The sequence below is a fragment of the Bos indicus genome, chromosome 7 (assembly GCF_029378745.1).
Source record: "Bos indicus isolate NIAB-ARS_2022 breed Sahiwal x Tharparkar chromosome 7, NIAB-ARS_B.indTharparkar_mat_pri_1.0, whole genome shotgun sequence".
Taxonomy (NCBI): domain Eukaryota; kingdom Metazoa; phylum Chordata; class Mammalia; order Artiodactyla; family Bovidae; genus Bos; species Bos indicus.
Window position 1 is genome coordinate 41,114,147 of NC_091766.1, and position 13,243 is coordinate 41,127,389.

A 13,243-nucleotide genomic window follows, 5' to 3' on the forward strand; every position below is an offset into this window, starting at 1 on the left:
AATTTTATATTGAGCTACATGTTATTCAGCAACTCCCTAAAGGTAGAGCCTTATCAATTCACATCATGTAATAAAAAATGAACTCTAAAAAATACATTTTGTAAGGATAATATATTTGATAAGCATAGATCAAACTGAAAAATAATACCAAACTTATTCCAAACATATACATTCACACTATTATGGGCTGAGACAATCTACAAATGTAATCTAGCCCATTAATGTTAAATAAATAACATATAATATCTCAAATATACATAATATATAAACTTTAGTTCAAAATGATGTAACAAAAATTGTTAATAAGTTTATATAGGCTGAGGAAGATATTTACCATATAAGCAACAAATCAGAACAATGTACATAAAATACAGATAAGAAATTATTTAAATCTATAAGGAAAATTCAGACAACTCAATATTAATCATGGAAAAGAGATATTCACAGAAAATTTGCAAAAGTAATCTGATAGATTAATGAACAGTTCTGGCTCATTCATTACTAAGGAATTTGTAAATTAAAACATACTTTTTTTCTTTTTACTTTTCTGTTATTGGCCATGATTATTGCAAATAACAATATCTAATAGTACCACATATAGAGCGATTTAAACAAAAATCAACAGCTGATAGGAGTGAAAAAGCTAGAGATTCAGTTACTCAGATACTCCATACTGATAAAATATACAAAAATAATAGAAATGTAATTGATATTATTATGTATGCATATGTAATTTATTTGGATAAAAAATAATGTGTAATTACAAAGATATGGAGAATAGGATGCCAAGCCAAACATCTTCTGATGCAGTGAAAGAATTTAAGTCATAATTTTTCCTCCGAGTCTCATTTTTTTTCTGTGCCATCAAGTTTCAAAAGGAAATGCTCAAGCTTCCTTTTAAGCAAGTATCGTTTCCTAATTATTCATTGTCTTCTAGGAATAACTGAAGCCATGGAAAATACAAATGACACCACGGGAATAAACTTCATTCTTTTAGGGCTCCTTAACTACACACAAACCCATATATTTTTCTTTTCTGTGGTTCTCATGACCTTCCTCACCTCCCTGATGAGCAATATCTTCATGATCATGCTCATTCGCATGGATTCCCGGCTGTGCACACCGATGTACTTCCTGCTTAGCCAGCTCTCCCTCATGGACGTGATGCTGGTCCTCACTGTTGTTCCCAAAATGGTAGGCAACTACCTGATGCACATCAGGTCTATCTCTTCTGCTGGCTGTGGTGCCCAGATCTTCCTGTTTGTCACTCTGGAAGGGGGCGAGTGCTTTCTCTTAGCGGCCATGGCCTATGACCGCTATGTGGCCATATGTCATCCCCTGCGATACCCAATCCTCATGAATCAGAAGCTCTGCTTGCACATGACAGCCGGTTCCTGGCTTTTGGGAGGAGTGGATGGGCTGATGCAGGCTGGTGTCACCCTGAGCTTCCCTTACTGCCATTCTCGAGAAATCAACCACTTCTTTTGTGAGGCACCATCGCTTGTTCGCCTTGCCTGTACAGACACCATGATTTTTGAATTTTTCATGTACATCTGCTGTGTCCTGATGCTTTTGATCCCAGTGTCTTTCATTTTGGCTTCCTACGGTCTCATCCTGATCACTGTGCTCCGCATGCATTCTGCTGCAGCCAGGAAGAAAGCTTTTGCTACTTGTTCCTCCCATCTGGCTGTGGTGGGGTTTTTCTATGGCACCATCATATTTATCTACATGCGGCCCAAATCCTATCGTTCAGTGGCTCATGACAAAGTAGTCTCTGCCTTTTACACCATCTTCACACCTGTGTTGAACCCACTTATATACAGTGTGAGGAATAAAGAAGTCAAGGGGGCTTTGAGAATGTGGCTGGAGAAATATTTTCAGTGATCTCTACAGTAAGCATTACTGGCATAATGACATCACTCAGATTTAGGTTTTGTGTCAATTTGTTTTGTATCAATATACTTTGCTTTCATGTTCCCTGTTTGCATTAATTTAAAAAACATTATATAATTCATATTTGGTAAATTAATTAAAATGACATTTGTTCTGTGTTCATACTTTGTCATGATACTTTTTTCTGAACTTTGAACCTCAGCTATAAGAATAAATGACAGAGGCATTCCATCATAAGATATGCTGGACACCAGCCATGTAATTTGCATTTTGGGGTGTGTTCTTTTGTGAGTATATAATGAAAATCATTAATTATGGTAGACATGAATTATGTTTAAGGTAACTAATTGTTTAAAAAAACCAATTTATACCTTACTTCATGTAATTTTGATAAAATAAATTTCAAATGAATAATCAATATTAATATAAAATATGCACATATATGTATATATACATGAAAGTTGCAGGAAATATTCATCAAAATGTTTTCAAGGGAATTATTTCTCATGATTATATGGTTAAAATATCTTTAGATATTTTAATTAAATTTTTAATTAGATAAACAGATTAGATAAACAGATTTAATTAGATTTTTAATTAGATAAACAGATTGGAATCCATACATTTAGATGTTGTCAAAATATGCAGGAATCATGGAGAAGCCAACATCTTTATCTGAAGACAGAAAAAGCACTATTAAAATACATGTGATTAAATTCATCAAAAAAATTAACATTGAAAATACACAGAGGTTGTACACAGTTGTAATTGGAGCAAAAAATATCCAGGTATCTTTCTTCACATGTTAAAGTGAAGAAAATCTACTTTTAGTTCAGTTCAGTTCAGTTCAGTCGCTCAGTCGTATCCGACTCTTTGCGACCCCATGAATTGCAGCAAGCCAGGCCTCCCTGTCCATCACCAACTCCTGGAGTTCACTCAGACTCATGTCCATCGAGTCAGTGATGCCATCCAGCCATCTCATCCTCTGTCGTCCCCTTCTCCTCCTGCCCACAATCCCTCCCAGCATCAGAGTCTTTTCCAATGAGTCAACTCTTCACATGAGGTGGCCAAAATACAGGAGTTTCAGTTTTAGCATCATTCCTTCCAAAGAAATCCCAGGGCTCATCTTCAGAATGGACTGGTTGGATCTCCTTGCAGTCCAAGGACTCTCAAGAGTCTTCTCCAACACCGCAGTTCAAAAGCATCAATTCTTCAGCCCTCAGCTTTCTTCACAGTCCAACTCTCACATCCATACATGACCACTAGAAAAACCATAGGCTTGACTAGATGGACCTTTGTTGACAAAGTAATGTTTCTGCTTCTCAATATGCTATCTAGGTTGGTCATAACTTTCCTTCCAAGGGGTAAGCGTCTTTTAATTTCATGGCTGCAGTCACCATCTGCAGTGATTTTGGAGCCCCCAAAAATAAAGTCTGACACTGTTTCCCCATCTATTTCCCATGAAGTGATGGGACCAGGTGCCATGATCTTCGTTTTCTGAATGTTGAGTTTTAAGCCAACTTTTTCACTCTCCTCTTTCACCTTCATCAAGAGGCTTTTTAGTTCCTCTTCACTTTCTGCCATAAGGGTGGTGTCATCTGCATATCTGAGGTTATTGATATTTCTCCCAGCAAACTTGATTCCAGCTTGTGCCTCATCCAGCTCAGGGTTTCTCATGATGTACTCTGCATATAAGTTAAATAAGCAGGGTGAAAATATACAGACTTGACGTACTCCTTTTCCTATTTGGAACCAGTCTGTTGTTCCATGTCCAGTTCTAACTGTTGCTTCCTGACTTGCATACAGGTTTCTCAAGAGGCAGGTCAGGTGGTCTGGTATTCCCATCTCTTGAAGAATTTTCCACAGTTTATTGTGATCCACACAGTCAAAGGCTTTGGCATAGTCAATAAAGCAGAAATAGATGTTTCTCTGGAACACTCTTGCTTTTTCAATGATCCAGCAGATGGTGGCAATTTGGTCTCTGGTTCCTCTGCCTTTTCTTCCTTGTTTTTTTTTTTTTGCTATCCTCTCTTATTTTCTTTCTTTTTCTTTTTTTTTTAATTTATTTTATTTTTTAACTTTACAATATTGTATTGATTTTGCCATATATCAACATGACTCCGCCACAGGTATACACGTCCTCTGCCTTTTCTAAAACCATTTTGAACATCTGGAAGTTCACAGTTCATGTATTGCTGAAGCCTGGCTTGGAGAATTTTGAGCATTACTTTACTAGCGTGTGAGATGAGTGCAATTGTGCAGTAGTTTGAGCATTGTTTGGCATTGCCTTTCTTTGGGATTGGAATGAAAACTGACCTTTTCCAGTCCTGGGGCCACTGCTGAGTTTTCCAAATTTGCTGGCATATTGAGTACAGCACTTTCACAGCATCATGTTTCAGGATTTGAAATCGCTCAACTGGAATCAACTGAAACTGGCTTTGTTCGTAGTGATGCTTTCTAAGGCCCACTTGACTTCACATTCCAGGATGTCTGGCTCTAGGTGAGTGATCACACCATCATGATTATCTGGGTCATGAAGATCTTTTTGGTACAGTTCTTCTGTGTATTCTGGCCACCTCTTCTTAATATCTTCTTCTGTTAGGTCCATACCATTTCTGTCCTTTATCGAGCCCATCTTTGCATGAAATATTCCCTTGGTATCTCTAATTTTCTTGAAGAGATCTCTAGTCTTTCCCATTCTGTTTTTTTCCTCTATTTCTTTGCATTGATTGCTGAAGAAGGCTTTCTTATCTCTTTTTGCTATTCTTTGGAATTCTGCATTCAGATGCTTATATCTTTCCTTTTCTCCTCTGCTTTTCACTTATCTTCTTTTCACAGCTATTTGTAAGGCCTCCTCAGACAGTCATTTTGCTTTTTTCATTTCTTTTTCTTGGGGATGGTCTTGATCCCTGTCTCCTGTACAGTGTCATGAACCTCAGTCCATAGTTCATCAGGCACTTTATCTATCAGATCTAGGCCCATAAATCTATTTCTCACTTCCACTGTATAATCATAAGGGATTTGATTTAGGTCATACCTGAATGGTCTAGTGGTTTTCCCTACTTTCTTCAATTTAAGTCTGAATTTGGCAATAAGGAGTTTATGGTCTGAGCCACAGTCAGCTCCTGGTCTTGTTTTTGCTGACTGTATAGAGCTTCTCCATATTTGGCTGCAAAGAATATAATCAATCTGATTTTGGTGTTGACCATCTGGTGATGTCCATGTGTAGAATCTTCTCTTTAGTTGTTGGAAGAGGGTGTTTGCTATGACCAGTGCATTTTCTTGGCAAAACTTTATTAGTCTTTGCCCTGCTTCATTCTGTATTCTAAGGCCAAATTTGCCTGTTACTCCAGGTGTTTCTTGACTTCCTACTTTTGCATTCCAGTCCCCTATAATGAAAAGGACATCTTTTTTGGGTGTTCGTTTTAAAAGGTCTTATAGGTCTTCATAGAACCATTCAACTTCATCTTCTTCAGCATTACTTGTTGGGCCATAGACTTGGATTACTGTGATATTGAATGGTTTGTCTTGGAAACGAACAGAGATCATTCTGTTGTTTTTGAGACTGCATCCAAGTACTGCATTTTGGACTCTTTCGTTGACCATAATGGCTACTCCATTTCTTCTGAGGGATTCCTGCCCACAGTAGTAGATATAACGGTCATCTGATTTAAATTCACCCATTCCAGTCCATTTTAGTTCGCTGATTCCTAGAATGTTGACATTCACTCTTGACATCTTTTGTTTGACCACTTCCAATTTGCCTTGATTCGTGGACCTAACATTCCAGGTTCTTTTGCAATAATGCTCTTATAGCATTGGGCCTTGCTTCTATCACCAGCCATATCCACAACTGGGTATTGTTTTTGCTTTGGCTCCATCCCTTCATTCTTTCTGTAGTTATTTCTCCACTGATCTCCAGTAGCATATTGGGCACCTACTGACCTGGGGAGTTCCTCTTTCAGTATCCTATCATTTTGCCTTTTCATACTGTTCATGGGGTTCTCAAGGCAAGAATACTGAAGTGGATTGCCATTCCCTCTCCATTGGACCACATTCTGTCAGACCTCTCCACCATGACCTGCTCGTCTTGGGTGGCCCCTTGGGCATGGCTTAGTTGGCGGGAGTGGGTGGAGCCGTGCCTGGGCACGCGGAGCCTAGTGGGGAGTGTAGAGTGGCCGGAGCTCTGGGCTCACCATGTCCACCAACTTCACCATGGTGCCTGTGGAGGTGTGATCGGACTGTGGCCAGGAGGAGGCAGCATAGCCGAACAAGGCGCCAGGTCCGCCCAAGGGCAGCAAGCCCGAATGCCCAAGCCTGATGCAGGCGGCTGTGACCGGTGCACTTAGTGTGGCCGAGAGGAGCTACCCCATGTCCGAGGTCGGAGCAGAAGCCAGGAGGACCCCATGCCCGAGGGGAGGTGGCCAAGAGGCGTTACCCCATGTCCGAGGTCAGGGGCAGTGACCGAGAGTCCAGGCTGTGACGGCGCAGGAACAGCCGAGAGGAGCTACCCCACGTCCGAGGCCAGGGGAGGCGGCCCGGAGGACTTACCCAGTGCCTGAGGCCAGGGGCCGCGGCCGGGAAGAGGAACCGCACCTCCAAGGAGCGGTGGCTGCGCGGGCACAGGAGGGCCTAGAGGTGCTATTCCAGGTTCAAGATAAGAAGGGGAGGCAGTGAGGAGATACCCCTCGTCCAAGGTAAGGAGCAGCAGCTGCACTTTGCTGGAGCAGCCGTGAAGAGATACCCCACGTCCAAGGTAAGAGAAACCCAAGTAAGACGGTAGGTGTTGCAAGAGGGCATTAGAGGGCAGACACACTGAAACCATACTCACAGAAAACTAGTCAATCTAATCACACTAGGATGACAGCCTTGTCTAACTCAATGAAAATCTACTTTATATGAACTGTTTTACAAATTTAAGAAAATCATATTTGATCACAAGAAAAAATCTTAGGACTAAAGATTTTACCTCTTTTGAATAACTGAAGGGAGTGAATCTAATTGTACTGAAGAAGGATGGAAGGGAGGAAGGAAAGAAAGAAGGAAGAAATGTGGGAGAGAGGGGAGAAGGTAAGAAAGAAGGAAAGATTTATATTGTACATATTTTGATTTGAACATATTATCACTTTAGAAATGAAGAGTCAGAAGAGTCTCTTCCCAAAAATTCTTAAATATGAATTTTACTAACTTATTTTTATTGAAATATAGTTGATTTACAACCTTATATTAGTTTCAAATATTCAGCATGTGATTCAGTATTTGTACAGACTATACTCCATTAAAAATTACTAGAAGATAATGGCTATATTTCCTTTGCTATACTGTATATCCTTGTTGTTTATCTATTCTACAGATAGTAGTCTGTATCTCTTAATTCCATACAACTATGTTGCCACTCCCACTCTCTCTGTCCTCACTGGTACCCACTAGTTTATTTTCTTTATCTGTTGAGTCTATTTCTGCTTTGCTATGTACATTCATTTGTATTAATTTTTACATTTCATATAAGAGATATCATATAGCATTTGTCTTTCTCTGTCTGATTTACTTCACTTAGCATAATGCCCTCCAAATCCATCCATGTTGCTGTGAATGGCAGTATTTCATCATTTTTTATGGCTGAGTAATATTTCATTGCACATATATACCACTATTTTATCCATTTGTCTGTTGATGGATACTTGGGTTGCTTCCATATCTTGACTATTGTAAATAGTACTGCTATGAACATTGGGTTCATTTATTTTTTTGAATTAGTGTTTTCATTTTTGAGGAGTATATAACCAGGAGTAGAATTGCTGCATCATATGATAGTTCTAATTTTAGGTTTTTGAGGAACTTCTATGCTGTTTTCCAAAATGGCTATTCCAATTTTCATCCTCACCAACTGTGTACAAGCTTACTTTTTTCACTTTCTGGCCAACATTGGTCATTTGTAGACTTTTTTTTTGTGAGACCCGCTTTGACAAGTGTGAGACGATACCTTATTTCTCTGATTTACATTCTTCTAATAATTAATGATGTTGAGCAACTTTATTGTGCCTGTTAGCTATCTCTATGTCTTTCTTGGAAAACTAAATTTCTCTGTACATTTTTTTATTGTGATACTTTTTTTTTATATTGAGTTATATGAACAACTTGCATATTTTAGATATTAAACTTTTGTTGGTTATATCTTTTGAGAATATCTTTTTCCCTTTCTGCAAGTTATCCTTTTATTTGGTAGATTTTTGTTCTGCTATAGAAAACCTTTTAAATACAGTTAGGTCTTATTTGTTATTTTTTTGCTAGGACTTTCCAGGTGGTTCAATGGTAAAGAATAAGCTTACAATGCAGAAGACTTGGGTTCAACTCCAGGGTCAGGAAGATCCCCTGGAGAAGGAAATGGCAACCTACCCCAGTATTCTTGCCTGGGAAATCACATGGACAGAGGAACTGGACAAGCTACAGTCTTTGGAGTTGCAAAGGAGTTGGATATGATTTAGTGACTAAACAGCTAAGAGATAGGTCTAAAAATATTGCTACCATATATTTAAAAGTTTCTTCTGCTTATGTTTTCTTCTAGGAGTATTATGTTTTTAGTTCTTCCATTTAGGTATTGAACCTAATTTCAATTTATTTTTGTATATAGTGTGAGGAAATGTTCTAGTCTTATTGATTTACATGTAGCTTTCCAGTTTTCTCAGCACCACTTATTAAAAAGACTGTCTTTTCTTGAATTTTAACACCTTCTACATGATCTGCCCAATCTCTTTCATTTATTATCCCACATTAACTCAAAACACCAAGTCAATAGGTATTCAAGAACAAACAAAAGAGAGAGAGAGGAAAAAAAGCTCTTCCATAGCCTCAATAATTATGACTTTCTTCTAATAGAATTTCAGATATTTGAAGCTGAAATGCTAAAATAAAATATAACATTCAATCATCATTATCTCTATTGAATTTAATAAATTAAATAGTAATAAAAATAGAAAAAGGAGTATGTCAAGGCTGTATATTGTCACCCTGCTTATTTAACTTATAAGCAGAGTACAAAAAAGATCTTCATGACCCAGATAATAACGATGGTGTGATCACTGACCTAGAGCCAGACATCCTGGAATGTGATGTCAAGTGGGCCTTAGGAAGCATCACTACAAACAAAGCTATTGGAGGTGATGGAATTCCAGTTGAACTATTCCAAATCGTGAAAGATAATGCTGTGAAAGTGCTGCACTCACTATGCCAGCAAATTTGGAACTCTGCAGTGTCCACAGGACTGGAAAAGGTCAGTTTTCATTCCAATCCCATAGAAAGGCAATGCCAAAGAATGCTCAAACTACTGCACAATTGCACTCATCCCACATGCTAGTAAAGTAATGCTCAAAATTCTCCAAGCCAGGCTTCAGCAATACATGAACCGTGAACTTCCTGATGTTCAAGCTGGTTTTAGAAAAGGCAGAGGAACCAGAGATCAAATTGCAGACATCCGCTGGATCATCAAAAAAGCAAGAGAGTTCCAGAAAATCATCTATCTCTGCTCTATTGATTATGCCAAAGCCTTTGACTGTGTGGATCACAATAAACTGTGGAAAATTCTGAAAAAGATGGGAATACCAGACCACCTGATATGCCTCTTGAGAAACCTGTATGCAGGTCAGGAAGTGCCGAGGTCCAGCCCCGGCTGCTCCAGGGTATTCGAAGGGGAGACGGCGTCGGCAACTATTTATTTATTCATCAAAGATATAAAGAATAATAGAATGAAGATAGCTCAGTAGGAAAATTCAGTGGAGAAAAGAAGCTGAGTAGCTTGGTTTACGCGGAAAATCAATATAACCCATGACACCAGGATAGCTCTGACCATGGAGGCTGCAGGCGCCCTCTCGAATAGTGGAAGGTGCCCCACCTTAGACACCTTCTCGAGTGGGTCTTAGAAGCCCAGGCAAATAAATGGTCGCAGAGGATATCCGTGCTCCAGATGGAGACTCAGCTGGAAATTGAGGGGAAGAATGACATGGGGAGACCAAGCTTTGGTGAGCAAAGCCCGTAGCTTTATTTTCAACAGGGGCTTATATACCCTAAGTTACACATAGAGGATAATAGGGGATGCAAAGTCAGCAGTCTTTGATCCTTATCAAAAACCAGGGTTTCTTTCCTGCACATTTATCATATACAAATGTTTTGGGTGATTTACATCATCTTCTGTCCAGAAGGCTTATTAACATTTTATGACTCTTGACAAAGACTTATTTTCCCTAAGAGTAATTATTTTAAGGTTTGGCACCATCTTCCGAAGATAAAATTGCATTCCTATAGGGCGGATGTGTAATGGGTTTACAACAAAGGAAAGAATTTATTACCTTAAGGGTCTAAAGTTACTAACACCAAGGCCACTACTTATTTTTTCTACATACCAACTATATTAGTTAATACACATTCAAGGATACAATTTAGGGGATGTGAAAACTTGGCAACAAGCATTGGTTCATCAATGAAATCTTTTACTAGTTTTATTCTGACAGTTTCTAACTCTCTGAGAGGCTCTAAGTTATTTGAATATCTTAAGCTTCCCATGCCTCTCGAGGCTGGGAGACTGTAAACAATCGTATGCATAGCTGTAGGAGTCCCAGTAAACTTGTCAGGTGAGTTAGAGAGCTATCTGAGGGGTTTGGATTTAAACACTCCTAATTGCCCAGGAACTTTATTAATTGGAGCTGTAAGTTAACTCTTTGACAGAGAGAGCGAGATGGTGGTAGGGGACAGCCCTCAGTAAAGTCAGAGGTGAGAGCACAAAGCAATAAAGTAGGCAGAGTCTGGTTTTTTGCGGGTAGATGCTCGAGAATATCCAGGGGGACTCCTGAGGCTCGATCCCGCCTTTGCATATGCCGAGCCTCCTTCCTCATGACCTTTGTCACGAGTGGAATGTCTCTCGCCGGCTCCCGGCATCGAAGCAACAGTTAGAACTGGACATGGAACAACAGACTGGTTCCAAATAGGAAAAGGAGTATGCCAAGCCTGTATATTGTCACCCTGCTTATTTAACTTATATGCAGAGTACATCATGAAAAACGCTGGACTGGAAGAAACACAAGCTGGAATCAAGATTGCCAGGAGAAATATCAATCACCTCAGATATGCAGATGACACCACCCTTATGGCAGAGAGTGAAGAGGAACTAAAAAGCCTCTTGATGAAGGTGAAAGTGGAGAGTGAAAAAGTTGGCTTAAAACTCAACATTCAGAAAACGAAGATCATGGCATCTGGTCCCATCACTTCATGGGAAATAGATGGGAAACAGTGGAAACAGTGTCAGATTTTATTTTTGGGGGCTCCAAAATCACTGCAGATGGTGACTGCAGCCATGAAATTAAAAGACGCTTACCCCTTGGAAGGAAAGTTATGACCAACCTAGATAGCATATTCAAAAGCAGAGACATTACTTTGCCAACAAAGGTTCATCTAGTCAAGGCTATGATTTTTCTTGTGGTCATGTATGGATGTGAGAGTTGGACTGTGAAGAAGGCTGAGCGCCGAAGAGTTGATGCTTTTGAACTGTGGTGTTGGGGAAGACTCTTGAGAGTCCCTTGGACTGCAAGGAGATCCAACCAGTCCATTCTGAAGGAGATCAGCCCTGGGATTTCTTTAGAAGGAATGATGCTAAAGCTGAAACTCCAATCCTTTGCCACCTCATGCGAAGAGTTGACTCATTGGAAAAGACTCTGATGCTGGGAGGGATTGGAGGCAGGAGGAGAAGGGGACAACAGAGGATGAGATGGCTGGATGGCATCACTGACTTGATGGACATGAGTCTGGGTGAACTCCGGGAGTTGGTGATGGACAAGGAGGCCTGACGTGCTGCTATTTGTGGGGTCACAAAGAGTTGGACACGACTGAGCGACTGAATTGAACTGAAGAGTATATCATGAGAAATGCTGGGCTGAAGGAGCACAAGCTGGAATCAAGATTGCTGAGAGAGATATCAATAACCTCAGATATGCAGATGATACCATCATTATGGGAGAAAGTGAAAAGGAATTAAAAAGCCTCTTGATGAAAGTGAAAGAGGACAGTGAAAAAGTTGGCTTAAAGCTCAACATTCAGAAAATTAAGATCATGGCATCTGGTCACATCACTTCATGGGAAATACATGGGGAAACAGTGGAGACACTGTCAGTTTTTATTTTGGGGGGTTCCAAAATCAATGCAGAATGTGATTGCAGCCATGAAATTAAAAGACGCTTACTCCTTGGAAGGAAAGCTGTGACCAACCTAGATAGTATATTAAAAGGCAGAGCCATTCTTTGCCAACAAAGGTCTGTCTAATCAAGGCTATGTTTTTCCAGGGGTCATGTATGGATGTGAGAGTTGGACTATGAAGAAAGCTGAGCACTGAAGAATTGATGCTTTTTAACTGTGGTGTTGGAGAAGACTTTTGAGAGTCCCTTGGACTGCAAGGAGATCCAACCAGTCTATTCTGAAGATCAGTCCTGGATGTTCATTGGAAGGACTGATGCTGAAACTCTAATCCTTTTCCACCTCATGCGAAGAGTTGACTCATTGGAAAAGACCCTGATGCTGGGAGGGATTGTGGGCAGGAGGAGAAGGGGCCAAGATGATGAGATGGCTGGATGGCATCACCAACTCTATGGACATGAGTTGGTGATGGACAGGGAGGCCTGGCGTGCTGTGATTCATGGGGTCACAGAGAGTCAGACACGACTGAGTGACTGAACTGAACTGAAAACTAGATAATACTCTGTCAGTGTATATCTTCAGACAGAAGTCCTCAACATAATTCATTCTAAATATATATAGCATAGGAATTGATACTATATTCTCAGACATTGAAAATTATATGATGTCAGCTTCAGTTATTTGAAAATTATTTATGAAGTGGTACATGAGTGGTACACAGATTACAGATTATGGATTTATGAATATGCACCAATAAATGCTTACATATATTTATGGGGGTACTCAGGTGCTCAGTCATGTCTGACTCTTTGTGGCCTCATGGACTGTAGCCTACCAGGCTTCTCTGTCCATAGAATTTTTTTCAGCAAGAATACTGGAACAGGTTGCCATTTCCTCCTCTGGGGGATTTTTCTGACCCAGGGATTGAACTCACATCTTCTATGTCTCCTTCATTAGCAAGCAGGTTCTTTACCACTGCACCATGTTGGAAGACCACATATATGTATATACAAATTATATATGTAAATTATTGATATATGCAGTTAATACATAATCCAATATGTGACTATTTTATATATATATATATATATAAAACTATATATATGCTCTATGCTCATTTATATAAGATATATAAATTTTTATGTTTTTGCATATATTAATAATGTAATCCACT

The 13,243-nt window shown here is 39.5% G+C and overlaps 1 protein-coding gene across 1 annotated transcript; it reads left to right on the forward strand.

The window, feature by feature from the left end:
- Positions 1–951: 951 nt before the first annotated feature.
- Positions 952–1,884, forward strand: LOC109561026 (olfactory receptor 2T33-like). The gene has a single exon (XM_019963457.2). It carries the CDS (start codon positions 952–954, stop codon positions 1,882–1,884), a length of 933 nt encoding a protein of 310 aa, XP_019819016.2.
- Positions 1,885–13,243: the final 11,359 nt, after the last annotated feature.